Below are 20,054 nucleotides of genomic sequence, written 5' to 3' on the forward strand. Positions count from 1 at the left end.
TAGAATATAACTGAAAACAGTAACCTGTGATACTTCCTCTATCACTTGAAGAACCCCAGTCAGAATCACAAAAACCACTCAATTTTAATTCATCATCAGACTTAGAAAACTTTAAATCATAATGCAAAGTACCCTTTAAATATCTCAGGACATATTTTGCCAGACTAAAATCTGCTTTGGAAGGGTTAGACATATTTTGTGATAACTTAGTCACAACAAAACAAATATCAGGTCTTGTTCCCATCATAATGTAAATAAGACTATCAACAATTTCTCTATAAAGCTTGGTCTATCCGCTAACTTTTCAGAATCAAGAAACACTTCATTATTTACACTTGGATCACATGGTACCGATTTTGATTTGCAGTCTGACATTTGAAATTTATCAAAAACTCTCTTCAGATAATTACACTGGTTCATTCTAATACAGTCTTCCTCAAATATAAATTCCATACCCAAAAACCAATTTAATTTTCCCAAGTCTTTCATCTTAAATCCATTACATAAAGGAATTTTCACATCATCTAGGACTGTCTTACAATTAGTAGCAATCCCAAATGATAATTATTACTCTCGCATTATTTTCACATTTAGTGTAAACACAAGGATCTGCAAAAGATTGTTCAAAATTGTTAGATAAGAGAAAATTATGTAAAAGATTGTTCGAGTTTAAGGCTGTACAATGATTTTTTCAGTTTACAATAGTTTTTCTCCATTCTTACCAATTTTAATAAAGCCTTCTTGCTCAGTTGAATAAACTTCACAATCAATGTCTGTTACTAGTGTAACAGTATAAACCCATCTACCTCCCACTGGAGAGCGACCACCAGGTAGAGGAACAAGTTCATATGTGTCATTCTCCTCAAGTGATTTTACCTTCTCCCTCATGGCCTCCCTCCAATGAGTTGCATCGGGAGATGAAACTGCTTCATCATATGTTCTAGGTATATCAGTAACCCTTTAACAATAATCTACAAAACATTTTACTATGCTAGATAAATCTGTGTCAGTGTCATAATCCTCAAGATACTCTGGCTTACGTCTCTCCCTTTTAGGGTATTTTCTGTTAGAATCACCTTTACACTCCTCTTCATTCAGCTTACCTGACTCATCTACTTGACCTTGGTTATGTTTCTTTTCATCATCTGTTACTACATGTTCAACTTCTAAAGGATCTGAAACTTTAGGACTTAGTGTATACAATGGAAACTCATCATCAAAAATATACTCAGACATTTCTTTCTTCTGGAAATTTTTCAGTAAATTTGACACATCTGATTTTCTTAACATCATCAATTTCTGGGTAATATACAAGGTAAGCTGGGCTTTCTGTGTCATAACCTACAAATATCCCTTGCTCACTGCGAGCGTCCAGCTTCTTTTGATTTTGAACATACCCATAGCAAACAGTACCAAATACATGCATATTATTTAAGCTAGGCCTAAGTTTAGTCATCATCTCATATGGTGTCCTACCAGTTCTTGAATAACATCTATTATGAATATATGCAGATGTCTTTACTGCATAGGTCCACAAATTCTTCGGCAATTTTGCTTCTAATAATAAACATCTAGCCATGTCGAAAATTGAACGCCATGACCTCTCTACAGTGCCGTTTTGGTGTGGCGAATAAGGAGCAGAAAATTCATGTTTGATACAATTTCTGATAAGAAGTGGCCTAAAATCTTTATTAGTAAATTCAGTACCATTATCTGTCCTCAATCTTTTTACTGAACCATTTGGAGAAATATCAACTAAAAATTTTTGAGTAGCTTTTACAGAATCACTCTTACATTTCAATAAATATACAACAATTAATCCAGAATAATCATCCACAAAAGAAATCACATATTTAAAACCTCCCCTTGCAACAGGGCCTATTGGACCAGCTAAATCACAATGGACCCATTCGAGCTGCTTATAGTAGCTCGTCTGTCTGCCTCTGTTCTTAAATTGGCTCATTTTACCCTTAGCACAAATATCCCAATCAAAATTACCTTTATTACTAATTTTCATACCATCAGCAATTTCAGGTAATTTAAGTAAATCCCTTACATTACAGTGACCCATCACTCTATGCCACTCCTGTACTGTTTGAGAATTACTCTTGGTAGAATCTACCTTATTAATATAATATAATTTACCTTTCTTTTCTACATCAAAAATAGTACCATCCGCTGCTTCAAGTTTAGCATAGTTGGGGTAAAAAGAACAGATGCTCCATTTTCTGTGGCAGCTTGAACAGAAAATATGTCTTGCTTGTAAGAAGGAACACAAAACATTCCCTAATTGTACATTCTGAGAATTACCATTATGATCATGTAAAACCACATTAGCATTACCCTTGCCCATCACTATGTCATTAGTTGTAGTGCCATTGGCTAGTTCGATAAAATGATTTGATAAATCAAAATCTTTTTCAAAACTCTTAAACTTATTTTTATCACTTATAATATGAAAAGTTGCCCCAGTATCTACCAATAAAAATTGTGCACTAATATCACATGACTTCCCATTAAGGTTAGGCTTAGCAGGGGTGCTAGGCCCAGGAGGGTCATTAGGCTTAGACTTGCTCATAGAAAAATTATCATGCACAGTAAGAGCAAATGAATGAGAAATACTATCATCATCCTTGATAGACTTATCATTTACACACTTTGCAGCACTTGGTTTAGGGTTAGCCCTACTTCTACAATTTTCAGAATTTTAAGAACGAGATTTATGATAATCACACCAATTCTGCTTATGTCTATTAGGGCAATCAGACTTTCTGTGACCTACCTTTCCACAAGAAAAACAAGCACCAGTGAATATATTACCACTACCGAAGGGCTTGCTGCTGCTAGGCTTACTGGAAGTTTTCATAACACTTGTAAGGACAACGCCTTATCGCAAATTCCTCTGTATATAATTTACAATCGCGTTGTTCTTACTTCCCTCCTCGAGAGCGTTCAGTGGGCTTTCTACCAATGTATATATCTTATAAGATCATATTTTACGTACTTTTATATTTTAAGTTATATGTCTCGCAAGAAACACAAATTGGCTCTCGTCGACCCACTTTTACTCTCTCATGGGTCGGATACCACATTTCCGCCCGCATGCTGTATATTTGAATTTCCTTACCTGTAATAAAGATCAATATGCTTCTACCTGCCTCTTTGTTCACACCTCACAACTGGTGACCTCCCGGTTTGGACGGTGACCCAAGCGGTTTTGGCTCAGCCATTAAGGGACTAACTACCGCCACTCACCTTTAGAGATCTTTAGCGGACTCACACAGTGCCTCAGTTTAGATCTCTGAAAGCTCCTACCGTGGAAAAACTAATGCCTCTAACGGACTAAATACGGCATACCTTCCCAAGGTGTGTTAAGGCGTTCCTCAAACGTTTTGGCCCGCCATTTACGACTCCTGTCGACCGTTTTGTGAGAGTGGACAATGGACGCAGACAGTTCCGCATGAGAGACCCAGGCCTCCTCTGCCTCAGCGACAGCCTCGCACACAGCTGCCGCTCAAGCTGTCAAATTGCCCCCCTTCACAACAGCGAACCCAACCGTCTGGTTCATCCCAGCTGAAGGGCAATTCAGGGTAGCGGGACTCACGGACAAGGTACTGCAGGCTGACCTCATCATGTCAGTTCTCCCGGCAGAGGTATTCGACCGAATAACCCGCTGGCTGACCGGTCAAGCACAGACCGAACCTGTCACACTCGATGAATTAAAGACAAGACTCGTAACAGCCTACTCCACGCCCATCGCTGAGAAAGCCGCCTGCGCCCTCAACCTAGTTACAAACCCGATGCGAGGCACCGACCCACAGGATGCCTTGGACACTGTGATGGGCCTCCTCCGCCTGCCCGAAGTAGGTCCCGATGGGAAGAAGAAGGAAATCTGCCTGAGCTGCGAAATATTCCTGCGGCAACTCGAGCCAGATGTCCAAGGACAGCTAACACCCTCCCCAACGACGAACTAATGGAGAAAGCTAAAAAGCTGACGCTGTCGAGCAAGACTGCAAGGCTCTCCGCTCCCCGATCCTCTGTGTGCCTAGCCGCAGAGAAGGGAGAAGAAGAAGACGACGACTCAACGCAAGAGATCGGCGCCGTGACCCAGAGGAAGTCCTCCCACACGCAGCGGGCTGAAAGCTCCTGGTGCCACTACCACCGGGAGTTTGGATGGTACTCCAAGAAATGCGAAAGCCCCTGCACCTTCCAGCAGCCAAAAAACAGTGACGGCAGACAAACCCAAAGTCGCCCGTGGCAGCGGCCTCGTCGGAACCACACGCCGTAGGGTTTTATGTCCGCAACGCACTCTCCGGCCAGAGGATGCTGGTGGACACCGGGGCGATGCACTCGATATTCCTGCCGTCAGGAAAAGACCGCAGCCACGGGCGTGAAAACCCAACCGCCCTCGTTGCCGCAAACGGGACCCCCATCCATTCCTACGGCACGAAGTCCCTTGAGATATCCATCTTGGGGCGCAACTACGTCTGGTGTTTCACCATCGCAGATGTCAGGATTCCACTACTGGGGGCGGATTTCCTGGCGCATAATGGCCTCCTGGTTGATGTGGGTCGCAAACACCTCCTCGACACGGGGACATGCTGTTCCCTACCGCTTGCAGCGGGCCCAGGCGTCCCCACAATTTGCACCATCACCCCCCCCACAAGTACGGCAACCTCCTGCAGGAATTCCCCAAAGGTTTCAAACCGGAACTTCGTCAGGTGGCGGGACACCGCCCACGCACGGAATATTCCACCACATCACCACCACGGGGCCCCGACCCACACAAAGTTCCAACGACTCCCTCTGGGCCGCCTTCAGGATGCAAAAAGGGCATTCTCGGAAATGGAATGAATGGGTATCTGCCGGAAAGCATCAAGTCCTTGGGCTTCGCCCCTCCACATGGTACGGAAGCCTGACGGCACCTGGGGGCCCTGCGGAGACTACAGGAGACTCAACCTTGCTACGATCCCCGATCACTACCCCTTGCCAAACATGCAGGACTGGGGGCCTCCATGGAGCAAATAATCTTCACAAAAATGGACCTTTTAAAATATTATTTTCAGGTCCCGGTGCATCGCGAGGACATTCTCAAGACCGCCATCATCATGCCTTTTGGCTCCTACGTCTTCCATTACTCCACCTTTGGCCTGAGAAATGCAGAGGCCACCTTCCAGGGCCTGATGGACAGCATCCTGGGGGACCTGCTCTTCTGCGTCTGCTACGTCGACGATATTTTAATCTTTTCCAGGTCCCCGGAGGAGCACCTAAACCATGTCCGAGCGGTTCTGAAACGCCTGCAGGAAAACGGGCTGGTCGTCCAATTTGACAAGTGTTTCTTCGGCGCCGAGAGGGTGGACTTGCTCAGACACTCGAAGGTGGACGCGGTGCAGAAGTTTCCGACCCCAACTACGGTCAAGGCCCTGCAAGAATTCATCGGGATGGTGAATTACTACCGCTGGTTCATCCCCAACGTCGCCCACACCATGTCCCCCCTAACACAGGTCCTGAAGGGGAAACCAAAAGACCTGACTTGGGAAGCAGAACAAGCGCAGGCCTTCCACGACACGAAGATGGCCCTCGCCAGAGCCGCAACCTTGTCCCACCAGGACACCACTGCACCCTTACGCCTCACCACTGACGCCAGCAATGTCGCCTGCGGGGCCGTCCTCGAGCAGATGGTCAGGGGTGGGTCCCAACCGCTTGCCTTCTACAGTAAAAAACTGTCGCCCGCCGAGATGAGATACAGCACATTCGACCGTGAGCTCCTGGCAGTGTACAAAGCAGTGCACCACTTCCACTACCTCCTCAAGAGCGCCCCCTTCACTATCAGGACAGACCACCGCCCTTTGGTGCACGCCTTCACCAAGGCGGGTGACGCCTGGTTAGAGAGACAACAGAGGCACCTAGCAGCCATCGCTGAGTTCGGCTGTACCATCCATTACGTTCCTGGCGAGAAGAACCCCGTGGCTGACGGCTTCTCGAGGATAGAGATCAACGCCATGCACCTCGGGATCGATTACGAAGACCTCGCCCGAGAACAGGCCGCCGACCCGGAGACTGCTGCATATCGCACAGGCCATCACCGCCCTCAAGTGGGAGGACGTGCCCTTCACACCTGCAGGCACGACACTCCTCTGCAACATCAGCACGGGTTGCCCGCTGATTCCAGCCTCCCGCAGGAGAGCCATATTCGATGTCATACATGGACTCTCTCACCCCTCGGGCCGGACGACGATGAGCCACCTGACAGAGAAGTTCATCTGGCACGGAATTCGGAAGGACTCCCTCGAGTGGGCCAGGACCTGTATTACGTGCCAAACAAGTAAAGTAAGTCGGCACACAGAATCGGGCATGGGGGAATTCCCGCAGCCAAAACGAAGATTTGGCCACATTCAAGTAGACGTTGTGGGTCCCCTGCCCCCGTCAGAAGGCGCCAGATACCTCCTGACGATAATCGATCGCTCCACCAGATGGCCCGAGGCGACGTCGATGTCGGAGGCAACCACCAAAGCGTGCGCCAAAGCCCTTCTAGCCAGCCGGATCAGTCGATTCGGAGTGCCGGATGATATCACGACGTACCACGAACCCGTTTTCCTGTCGGAGTTGTGGGCCGCCCTGGCCCGCCTGATGGGGACATCACTACACGCCACCACCACCTACAACCCGGCGGCTAACGGCATGGTGGAGAGGGTCCACCAATCTCTCAAGGCTTCCCTAATGGCACGCTGCACCGACGAGGATTGGAAGAGCCAACTACCGTGGGTCCTCCTCGGCCTTCGAACCGCCCCTCGGGCGAACGGCAAAGCATCACCTGCGGAGAAGGTATACAGGGAACCATTGACAGTCCCAGGCGAGTTCTTCCCAACCAACCTCGACGACGCAGACCTCTCCATCACCAAACTTGAGGAATCCACTGGAAAATTCACGCCCTGCATCAAGACCTTCTCTGACAGAACTAAACACTTCCTCCCAAAGGCCCTATCGTCCTGCAAACACGTCTTCATCAGGGACGACGCCCGCTGCCCGCCACTAACGAGACCCTACCAAGGCCCCTTCCGCATCCTCCAACGCACCGACAAGGCGTACTTCATATCCATAAATGGTCGCGAGGACTGTGTCTCGACCGACCAACTGAAACCAGCTTTCCTTATGGACGAAGAGTATGGTGACGCAGATCTCATAGGGCGCCTCACTCTTCCTCAGCAAGAAGTGACTCCATTGATCGCCAAACCACCCAGTCGTAGCTGCGGCCGCCCTCGGAAGACGGTCGAACCCCCCGAGGATCACCTCAGGGGAGGCATCCCGTCCCCAAAAATGTCCAAGGACTCCGAGGTCGAGGATCTACCACAGCAGCTGGTCTCGTGCACCCGAGGCTGCCTCCACCAGCTCGCTTGCTTCTGCGAGTAGCGATCAGAAGCACACAAAAAATCATCCAACAATTATGCTCTAATTATTGTCTTAGGGGGGGAGTATTTGTATGGACAACGCCTTACGCAAATCCTCTGTATATAATTCTACAATCGTGTTGTTCTTACTTCTCTCCTCGAGAGCATTCAGTGGGCTTTCCGCCAATGTATATATCTTATAAGATCATATTTTATGTACTTTTATATTCTAAGTTATATGTCTCACAAGAAACACAAATCGGCTCTCGCCGACCCACTTTTACTCTCTCGCGGGTCGGATACCACATTTCCGCCCTCCATGCTGTATATTTGAATTTCCTTACCTGTAATAAAGATTATTACGCTTCTACCTGCCTCTATTTTCACACCTCACACACTATCTTCACCTGTAGATAGGCCTAGGTCTACTTGCTGGCTTCTTTCAGTCTCTTCAAAAGATCTAAGGGCTTTCTTGAATTCACTGAAGCTAACTGTAGTCTCCTAGGTTATTACCATAGAAAATGTCTTGAAACACTGGGGTAATCCTTTAAGAACCACTGCTATCAATAAACTATCACTGGTAGTTTCACCTGCAGTCTTCAAAGAATTAGCTGCTGTCTCAGCTCTGATAACGTAGTCAGTCACGTTTTCTTCCTCAGACTTCTTCAGAGATGTCAACTCCGTGTATAAGGCTATAATTCTTGGTTTACTGCAGCCTAAATAATGATTCCTTAAAACTTGTATAGCCTTCTTCCCATCCTCTTTAGCATCTCTTATAATTAAAGATAGGCTACGATCATCCAAAAGTTGCACAATCTCGTATTTTGCCTCATCACTGTCGAAATAGAGTCTGTTACAGCCTGGGCCCATAACCTGTTGAGACGAAGGTAGCATGACGGTGGAAAAAATGGGCAATATATGGGATGATGCTTGAGTGAAAAGCTGATAATAACTTCACAGGCCACAACGCCATTTTATTGCTTACTTCCTCTTCACGTAACAATAACTGTAGTTATAAATTTTACCAACGGAGGTGCTAGCAGCAAAACACGATCATAAGATTGTACAGTATATCCACTCCTTCATCACCTAATGCTTTCCATGCCTCCACCGGAATCATGTCTGGTCCGGTTGCCTTCCCATTCTCATCTTCTTCTGTGCATTTAGTACCTCTCGCCTAGTATTCACTTGCCCATCCTCTCTTATTAGTCTATTATTTTCTTCATTTAACAACTGTTCGAAATATTCTTTCCATCTCTTCACAATGTCTTCCTCCTTTCTAAGTACTACACCACCTTGATCCTTTATTTGTTTGATATGTGTAATATCTTTGGTGCTCTTATTTCTAGCCTTTGATAGCTTGATCATCTTCTTTAATCCTTCCTTTGTCCCCAGCTCATTATACACCATCATCAATACGAGGGACTTTGCTTTCAGCTTGGGAATACCACCTTTTTCGCCACCTTGTTTTTCTCTCTGAACCTATCTCTGTCTTCCACTGACTGTGACTCTTCCCATCTTTTCTTTGCCTCCTTCTTATCTTTTACTACTTTCTCAATGTCTTCATCCCACCAACTCTTCTTTTCTTCCCATACGATACCAGATGTCTCTCCTAGCAGCTCCTTTTCATGCCTTATTACTGCTGCATTTCGTGCCCACCATTCTTGAACATCTTCAATCCCTATATCAATATCCTCCAAAACCATCCTCTTAAACCCTCTCTTCTTATCCCCTTCCTTCTCTAATTTGTACCATTTAATTTTCCTTATCCCTTTAGCTTTGGTTTTTCTTTCCCTTTTTAATTTTTAACTTCAAATCCATACATAGCAGCTGTGTTGGGGGCCTACATGGTCGCCTGGAATAACTTTGCAGTTCTTGACCTCCACCAGATTTATCCTTTTATACAAGAAGTAGTCTATCTGGGAGAATCTTCCCCCACTCCTATATGTTATTAGGTATTCCCTTTTCTTCTTAAAGTATGTGTTTACTATTGCCATGTCAAATGACACAGCAAAGTCCACTACACTCTCTCCTGGGTTTCTCTCCCCAATTCCATGGCCCCCATGCACCCGCCCAATCGCCTCATTTTCACTTCCGACATGGCCATTCAAACCTGCCCCAACTATCACCCTCTCAAGCTCTTCCAGTTCTTGCATTATTCCATCCATGTCTCTCCAGAAATTTCCCTTCTCTTCTTCTGTGCAACCAACTTGTGGTGTGCATATGCGCTTATAATAATCAACAATCTCTCCTCCATAACATATCTCAATCTCAATGATGCGGTCATTCTTTCTATGCACTTCTATTAACGAGTTCTTCAGTTCACTAGACAGTACTATGCCAACTCCATTTCTACCTTGTTTATTTGCTCCACTATAATATAGCTTATATCCATCTCCCAACTCTTTAGCTTTACAGTAAGTCCTCGGGTTACGCTGGTCTCGACTTACGATGTTTCGTGGTTACGAACGCGCCCCATAAAAATATAAAAATAATAATATTTTGCGTCGTTCCGTCTTACGCGGTTTAGCGTCGTAAGCAACGTAAAACAAACGCGAACTAGTTCCAGGCGCACGGCGGAAGAATACGCTTTGTGGGGGAGAGGACGGCGTCGCTTCGCTACGCTCAGTCCTCGCCCATACGCCATTTTGGTTGTTTACACTGCCTCTCTCTCCCTCGTGTTGTATCGTTTTTGTAACTTTTTGCTCTTTGTTATGGCTCCCAAGCGCAAGGCGGACTCTTCTGATGGTAGTGCATCGAAGAAAGAAAGGCCATCACCATGGAAATTAAAGTGGACATTATAAAGCGATCGAGAAGGGAGAAACGCCAACAAACATTGGCCGCTCGCTTGGCCTAGCCGTTCGACCGTTGCTCCCATTATCAAAGATAAAGAGCGCATCGTTGAACATGTGAAAGGATCTGCTCCTATAAAAGCGACAGTGATAACTAAGCAGCGTAGTGGTCTAATGAATTGAAATGGAAAGGTTATTGGTGCTTTGGTTGGAAGACCAAAATCAACGGCGTATCCCAGTCAGCCTTATGGTGATTCAGGAGAAGGCGAAAAGATTTGTTTTGAAAGCGTTGAAAAAACAAAAAGAAAAGAAAAGGGGGGAGGGAAGTGAAAGTGAAGAGTTTGTGGCTAGTAGGGGTTGGTTTATGCGATTTAAGGCTCGGGCCAATTACCATAACCTTAAATTGCAAGGTGAAGCTGCTAGTGGGGATGAGAAAGCAGCGATGTGAATTTCCTAAAGCGTTGTCTGAGATAATTAAGGAGGGGGGTTTATTATGCTCAGCAAGTGTTTAACGTAGACGAGACAGGTTTGTTTTGGAAACGTATGCCTAACCGCACTTACATCGCCAAGGAGGAGAAGTCAGCACCCGGTCATAAAGCCAGCAAGGAGAGGCTAACTTTACTTCTTGGGGGTAATGCTGCTGGCGACTTCAAACTGAAGCCCTTGTTGGTGTATCAGGCTGAAAATCCAAGGGCACTCAAGGGCATTTGGAAGGGTCAAACTACCAGTAATTTGGAATAAGTCCAACAAGAAGGCATGGGTTGACACTTGCAGTGTTTGAGGACTGGTTCGTAAACCATTTTGTTCCAAGTGTGGAGCGGTATTGCGCCTCCAAGGGTATCCCCTTTAAGGTGTTGCTAGTGCTGGACAATGCCCCCTGGACACCCTGCCCAGCTGGGAGACTTCAACCCTAATGTCAAGGGGGGTGGTTTACCTTCCACCTAATACCACGGCCCTTTTACAGCCTATGGACCCAAGGAGTGATTGCTTCATTCAAGGCCTACTACCTACGAAGGACAATTGCTATGGCTTTACAGGCAACTGAAACCAAGAAGGACTTGACTCTGAAGGACTTTTGGAAATCCTACAACATCCTTGATGCTGTAAAGAACATTGCTAATTCCTGGGAGGAGGTTAAGCAAACAAACATGAATGGTGTCTGGAAGAAAATTTGTCCTCAATTTGTGAATGATTTCCATGGGTTTGAGGACACAGTTCAGCTAGTTGTCAAGAACGTTGTTGCCCTGAGTAAGGAAATCAATTTGGAGATGGAGGTTGATGATGTTACAGAGCTGCTGGAGTCTCATGGCGAGGAGTTATCTGCTGAGGACCTGATACAACTGTGGAGAAGCAGATAATAGAGGAAGAAGAAGAAGCACCCACCCCAGAGCCTAAGGCTTTCACAAGGCAGGACTTGATAAGAGGTTTTGCAGAGTTGCAGCAAGCGTTGTCAACTTTTGAGGCTCAGGATCCCAACTTTGGACGGTTCACTAGGGTTTCCAGAGGCGTCATGGATTTGATGCAGTGTTACAAGGAGATCTTGGATGAAAAGAGGTCGCTCTCTGTTCAGACTAACCTGGAGCAGTATTTTAAGAAGGTAGAGAGGCCTGCAGGAGATCCTGTACCCTCTACCTCAGCTGCCTCTGCTAATCCAGCACCTTCTGAATGTTCTGCTAACCAGACTCACCTGCCCCAGTATCTCCAGCACCATTTCTGTACGGGTTCTGCCTCACCTAAAGACTCCACCTGCCCCAACATCTTCCACTAGTATGTTCTGCATCACCTAAAGACTCACCCCCTGCCCCCAAACCATCTACCACTAGTATGTTCTGCCTCACCTCAGAATCACCATGCCTCAGCATCTCCCAGTACTAGTATGTTCTGGCCTCACCTCAAGAAGAATCACTGCCTCAGCATCCAGCATCTCCAGCAACTTCTGGAGGTTATTTTTTCTCTTCGGTTCACTAACCTCCCCCAGTCTCTCCAGCACCGCAGCTTCCTCTCCAGTGTGCAAGCCAATCAAACTAATAAAGGTAAGGAATTGTTCTCTCGTTGTTATTGATAGGTATTTACATTAAATCATGTGGTATTTTTCAATGTTCCGACTTACGCTGAAAATCGTGTTACGATGCATCGTAAGAACGGATCTACGTCGTAACTCGAGGACCCCCTGTATTTCCTTTTCCACTGCGTTTCTTGCACACGCATAACATCTACTTTCTTTTCTCTCATCAAGTCAGCCAATTCTCTACCTCTCCCAGTCCTGGACCCAACATTTAGCTGGCATACTCTAAACCCAATGTGATCTCGCTTCTTTAGCTGCACCCGCTCCTAATTCAGTAGCCCTCGCCTTACCACAGAGTTAGGGCGATGTCTCTGTGTGTCGTTTAAGGAGTACGTCCTAGCATTACCTCTTTCCATATTTCGGCTCATTCCATTTTTTGGGGAGTTTTGGCACAGATTTTTACAGCCGGATGACCTTCCTGACACCAACCCTCCCTATTTATCCGGGCTTGGGACCGGCACCCATAAGGACTTGTTTGCGGCCCCCCCCCCCACCCCCCCAAGGTGGCTAGGTTATCTAAATCTACCCAAAATTCAAAGAATACTACTATGTCAACCCACGTGCAGAGTTGATGACGTCACAGGGAGAGGGTGATCCGTTTCCTTTCATATTTATGTTTTGAGACGGAATATACTTATAACAGGATCACATGAGTATTAGGCATTCCCTAAGTCATGCATTATCATTTTAAGGGAAAAGGCAGGGAGTAAAAATTACATCAGACATTAGTCGTATTAAGTTTTACATTAGTGAAAACTGTATTTTGATCTAAATTAAGCAGAAAATAATTTGACAAAAGTCAAACTATTTCCGTGTGCAGCGTAATTCTTCGTTCTTATTATTGCACTCAGAAAAGTAGGAAAGGTGTATGTGTGTGTGTATACAAACCATTTAGAATCTAACAATCCTCATATCATGATTTAGGTAACATCAGATATTTATCCATAGAAGTTTGCCATACGTTGTGCAGTCATGTTGAAAGAGTTATGTAACTATTGCTTTCTCATTCAACCGTAAATTCAGAAAATTTTGTATTCTAATGAAAATCATTTTATGCAATCCAGCCATGATGCATCAATTTCCGTCATGTTAAATTTATTACAATTTAGTTTTATAATAAAATCGTTGTAAAAGACCATTCTAGTTCTATCTTTGTATATTTTCCTCTTCGAGGTTAGGCTGTCCTTCCCAGAACATCTGGGATTAAACGAACCGTTTAACAGTCTAAAATTCGCGACAGAATTTATGAAATATAATACTTGTTCATATAACTGAAGTAGTGACTTTGAAGACAATATGGCGCCTTTGAAACTGGTGCAAAAGTTTTCTATTCTTTAGTCTCGTTTGAAAGCACTTCTCAAAATGTTAGACTCACTCAAGCTTTCAATTCTGTGGCATTGAATCGAAAGCAGGCCTTTAATTAATCGCATACGAAATATTTGATTTATTTTGATTGTCAAGCTTTCAATGGAAAACTTTGAATGTGACAATCATCTAAAACATATCTATGTATCTCGATATTAATGAGGATAATTATTGGGGAGAGGATGGAAATTCTCTATAATGCTGTATGAATTAATTAAGAAATTCTATGTCAAATTTTACTGGTAATGATATATTAAGCAATTTTGATTATATTAATAAAATAGAATTTTTATTAAAATTTTCAAATATGTATATTTTTTAGTTATCACCGTAGAGCACAAAATGGAAATAAATATGAAATAACAATCAATTTTGTATATTAATCGGATGGTCAAGCATATTTGACATAAGGCTTTTTTTTTTAATTCGGAATACATAAAATTAATAAGAGAATACTCGTAATTCTTCATTATATTGAGAGAGAGAGAGAGAGAGAGAGAGAGAGAGAGAGAGAGAGAGAGAGAGAGAGAGAGAGAGAGAGAGAGCAAAAATGTTCGACAGAGGCTGCTCAGAGTCAGACCAAAGAACTATACACGAAAGATGGGAAACTGACTATTAATACCATTAAAAAAAAACATCATCCAACTCGTCAGAATGCGCGCCATCTATTGATTATGCCCTCAACTAAAACTCGGCTGTGGCGTAGCGCGGCTTTTTTAAATGTTAAAATTTATTCTTATGCTGCAATAAACTTCTCTTTATAAATTATTGAATACTAAATCGATTAATATTGCTTGTTAACATGATTATAGGGCTCTATCATTAGCTTATGACTTATATATTAGGCATTTTTCTGAATCATTAGATAAAATCCTCCAGTTAATGTAACATTAATTGCTAAGTATCTTTATCTAAAACTGAGATGGGCAGTTAGAATGAAAACAAACTTATTCTCATATTATCTTATTATTTCACCAACTAGTATACAGTAATTATTTTCCTTTTTTTGGGCTTGTGCTTATGATTGTATACTGTACATACCTAAGCGACTATACACAAATGTTCTTGCAAAGAACATAAACAAAGTAAAAGAAATGGCACATGCTTCATTTGCATGCAATAGTCATACAAGTCATGCAAACAAAACATGCATATATCAGAATTTAAATAGCAAACAAAGCATGGGATAATCAAAACCAATAATATGAAATCAAAATGAAAAAGCAGACTTAACTTGCATGCTGATTAGCAAAAGTTAAGCAATATTTGATAATAAAACTAAGAAAAGTACAACAACAAAGTAGTAAAAGTAAAGTACCCTTTTATAACAAATGCAATGCTGTATTTTACAGAATACTGTATAAGCAAAAATCTAGGTTTAACTTAATTTTCATAAAAAGCAAATAAAAATTGAAATCACAAATCAAATAGGTAACAAACCACAGATAAATCATTCAACCAAAACAATTAGATTTCAAAACTACAAAAAACAAGCGTAAACATGCTCAAAAAAAAAAAAAAAGAAAAGAAAAGGGATATCATCAACAAAAAACTGTCATGGTTAGAAATAAAAAAATGTAAAGCATGCCAATACTGTATATCAAATTAAGTAAAAAAATACAAAACTTAAAGAAATAATACAGTACAGTATAATGAAGTTGATAAACATAATATATTGAAAGGATGCTATCATGCAACAGGAAAAAACATAGGAATGCAAAAACAAAATAAATACAGTACATGCATAAGTAATCTTTCATTTTAAATCAATGAAAACTGAATAAATACATTACAGTACAATTTGTTAATGTCAAAGTCAGGAAGTGTCCTAAAAACCCTGAAAAAAAATATTAGACATTATTTTACTGATGAGTCACTTTAATTACCTTTCTCATTTTTTTTCTTGCATTAAAGTCATTATTATCTTTTCTCTTTTTTATCAAAGTTTGATTGTAAAATTTGGCAAAATAATGTGTAGTCGTATATATAATATTCTATAATCAAGTTCTCAGCAACCTCACATATACCAGTATTTATTATATTTTTACTTTTTATAATATTAGTTAAGTTTGCTTTAATGTCTGCTTTATGAAATAAGTTGTCTATATATTCTTCAAATATATCTTCAATTGCAGTAACAAATAATATAACATGATTACTTGCATATTTCAAATACCTAATTGATTCAGAGTCCTTGTGACATAAAAATATCTGATCAGATCTTACTGGTGTATCATGTACCCTGTCTTCTGTAAATGAGTTACATTTGGGACATATGTGACTTTAATTTTTTACATATGTAACCTGATACATATGTTACTACATTTTCCTTAATTTTAGTAGAAGTATAGTCAATAAATGACTCATCATTCTGACTGTTTGGGATCAAACATTGAAAAATATACAGAAATGGATTCATGTTTCCCTACAGAAGTACTTTCATTCATCCTTTTCTTCCATGGGTGAAATTTCTCTTGGCTCATCGGCTGGTGTAAATTCATCAGGATTAAAAGAGGAAAAAAAATCTGCAAGAGGATCTGATGGTGTGTCCATAACTTTTTCTTGTGCAAAGGAGTTCTCCAAATCTTCCTGTAATGCAGTGTGCAAATTATCATTTTGATTTCCTTTCAAGATGTCCATTATTGTATTTGCATCACTTGTACAATTACCTTTCACAGAATTTAGCATAATATTATTTGAAATTATGCCATTGACTATTTTCACAAACTGTTCCGCTGTTGGTGTATCATTGTTCCCCCTGCATTCCTTACACTACTAAAAAAGTTTTCTAATGCATCCTGGTTTAATCTGTTTGTCAGCAAATACTTGAAATTATAATGATTATTTAAATCATGCCACAAATGTTGTAAACTTTTAACGTTGAGTTGCCATCCTGCAATACATGGAATGAATGTGCTCTTTCCAGATACTTTTAACGAACTCAACCATAGTTCTGAATGTTTAAGATTTTCTAACTGACTATTAGCTGAACTGAAGGCGCATCTCTTGCTCTTGTAATGACTGATATGATTACTAGTGATTTAAAGTGTCAAATAAAACTATCAACAACAATTTCATTGCATTCAAGAAATGTGCTGTTAAATACTTTTTTTTTTTTTTTTGCATCTTCTGGTAGAGCACCTAATTCAGAATATGTATTTATTCCAGCAGCCACAGTGTGACTCAAAACTTCTGCAGCTAAACCTACCCTCATTTTCTCAAACGAATTACAATATATGTGTCTATCAGTTAGCTTTGGAGCTAATTTCAAGGACATTCTGCTGTCTCTTTCATAGAACTTTTCAATATATTTCCATTTAATACTTTTTTCATTTACTAGAAAGTCCTTTTTCATAAGGTTGTTCCTGATGCTCTTTAACAAGTGAGGAGGATCATAAAAGAAATATATCTTTTCATCATTTACAACTGTAAACGGTGAAGCCAGTGAAATATTGAGTTTTGTAAAGACACTCCTGTTTGTTGCATCCTGATCAGCAATAACAAATTTGGGGCTCAGTCCTGTCATTTGTAATTTCATTAAACAGTCAGTGACCATTGTTTTCAATACATCTGGTTTTATGCTCTTATGGAAAAGAAAATAACCTATGGTTTGTTTCCATTTTGAAGTTAGACCTTTGACCATGAAGACCATTGCATACTTTGCTGGTTTGTTTGAGCTTCCATATTCTCCCAGATCTTCCTAACCATGAAACTTGTCACGATGGACATCATAATTAATGAATTCTTTGATGGAAATGGCATCAAAAACAACACCACATACCCTTTCTTGTTGTGTCATTGCTTTTGCTTTTTCTTTCAATAATCCGAATAATGATTCATTCCACCCACTGTTTAATTTCAGAGTCTGAATCCAGTTCCTTATCCTGCGTGGTGTAGGCAAAATAAATATTTGTGATAGGAAACGGTACATTTTAGAATTTCTAAAGTATAAACTTAAAGCAAGACAGCGCTGGGCCAGGGAGTATCGTCGACCCCTAGTCTTTACAGAACTCAACAGTATTTGTGATTTGAAAAACTCTAATCCATAACCTTTCAAATATTTTGATACGTTTCGGATAACTGATGAGGGCAATTTACATTTTGTGCAATCACTTTGTACCTTTTTCAAACGTTGAACTTTAGTGAGCAATCTGTTCCATCTTGCTTTCCATTTTTGATTAGATTTATAATGCTTTGTTCTAAGCCGAGGTTGCTTCATATCAGATTTACTATCTGAAAAACACATATTCAATTAGGTATATATACGTATAGGGACGGATTAACGACAAGTTCCAGCCGTCTGCTGTATTGTATTGACTGATCATTGCTTGAAATTATATATAAAATCTATAAAGATACTTACCAGATTCTGTACATTCAGTAATCTGCACCTCTACTGTTAGATCTTCAACAGGAACTTGTGGAGTGATTGATTGATTTATTGTATTGTTCTCAGGCAATAGCCTAACACTGGGACCAAAAGGAGAAGCATCCTGAACATCAGATTCATTTCCAACAAGCTGAGGGGGCTTGTCACTCAAAGAATGCCCCAATTCAACTGAAATATAATATCAATTAGCATATCATGAAACACAAATTTGACACAAATAATGAAATTACAGTACTGTACACCAATAGATTACAAATGGAAACAAATTGAAAAAAATTGTGTAAAATCAAACAGAGATTATTTTTCATATAACAGCACTAAGTTTACAGACTATATTAAGAGGTATTGTATATTCATTCAAGTAAAAAAATTATTTATAAGGAACCTATCAATACTTGGAATTGCATATAGGAAAATGTATAGTTTTTATTATCATTCACACCTCATAAGTAATCTACTGTATTTTAGTAAATGGCAAATCATGTATCAAATTGTTATATGTTAAGTTTCTTCAGTATAAACAAATCTTATGTTAATTCACTTATAGTTAGAATACTAGCCAATCTTAATGATTAAAATAAAGTAACTTACAAAATTTGGGATAATGTGCCTCAAATGGTGAGGGGTCAGAAAACTGCAGGTCTCCCACTGGAAAGATATTAAGTTCGGGGTGAAGCAGTTGCAGAGAGACTATTCATTATAAGTTTAATTTAAAATATTGATTAAATGCTTTACTTTTAAATATTAACTCTATATATCAGGATATCATTATGAATATCATTAATATAGTGTACTGTATTAAGAAAATTAACAGAGAACAATGCATGCATGGCAGGATAAAGTAGCCATATGATTATACCTAAATCTGTTGTAAATTCATGTAGGTCATACACAATGTCACTGGGTCTGACACTTGGGTCATAATTTATAGGAAGGTTACATGAATCTGAAATAAATGAGTAATTATTAAACAAAATCACATGAAACACTTTCACTTAGAACAGGCACTAGTAATACTGTATATACTAATCAAATTACAGCATAACACTTCAAGGTTTTTATTATCTACTGACATTTTACTCCTTTAAAAGCAATATTAATGAAGTAAAAATGAAAATGTGCACTGAACTGTACCTGTGCCAGATTTTTCAAAAATGCTTTCAAATGTTGCAGTACTGCACTCAGAGTTGTATGTTATTGCTGGTGCTGCAGATGTATCATTTGGATTACCTGTGAAAGTGGGAAAGAGTTACTAGTATAACTAACATTTTCAGTGCATAATACTGTACTATAAAAATGTATTATAAAACAATTACAGTATTATAACAACAACATATTTATATTTAGAGCAATAACATATTCATCCACACCTGCAAGATTTTGATCTGGACATGCATTTTTATTGAGTCTTGAGGAATCCGGAGTCACATAGTTCTTGCAGGAAAAGGGAAGACTGCATACTCTACAACAGTTGTTTACATATTTTGTACTTTTATCAAGAAGACATTTAATATTGATAACTCTAATCCACTGTAGGCATCTGCAAATACATAGGCATAGATATTATGAAGCAGGGTGGCAATTCATCATTTGTCATTTGAGGGAAGTTGAAATCCATGTCTAAGGGAAGTTACAATATACAGTGTTTCTTAATAATTATATATCTGATATTTAGGTACTTATTCCTAAAATATTATATACTGTACATAAAACAATACACATGTGTCAGACAAATCTAAGAACCTAGAGGAATGAATACAGTTATTTATATTTTATGATTATTTATTAAGCTCTTGATCAAGTCAGAACCTATTTATAACAATTTATCAAAATCTCATAGCCCAATTGTGGGAGTTCTCAAAAATGCATATTCAATTGGCACCCTTTTATGAAGGTAATGTAACCAACACTTCTGCCTGGTATTTTCTAGTAAAATGCCTTTCTGCAAGAAGCATACATTCCTAAAAAATTTGAAACATTTATTCTAATTAACTTGAACCATGTTTCTTTTTGCATCATGTACAGTACAAGCAAATATCATAGGTTTTCACAAC

General features: G+C 40.7%; 1 protein-coding gene across 1 annotated transcript; it reads left to right on the forward strand.

The window, feature by feature from the left end:
• Positions 1-6,354: 6,354 nt before the first annotated feature.
• LOC135206360 (uncharacterized) lies at positions 6,355-7,410 on the forward strand. Its single transcript, XM_064237778.1, has one exon. The coding sequence runs from the start codon at positions 6,355-6,357 to the stop codon at positions 7,408-7,410; it is 1,056 nt and encodes a 351-aa protein (XP_064093848.1).
• The last annotated feature ends 12,644 nt before the right edge of the window (positions 7,411-20,054 follow it).

This window comes from Macrobrachium nipponense, chromosome 29 (assembly GCF_015104395.2).
Source record: "Macrobrachium nipponense isolate FS-2020 chromosome 29, ASM1510439v2, whole genome shotgun sequence".
Classification (NCBI taxonomy): Eukaryota; Metazoa; Arthropoda; class Malacostraca; order Decapoda; family Palaemonidae; genus Macrobrachium; species Macrobrachium nipponense.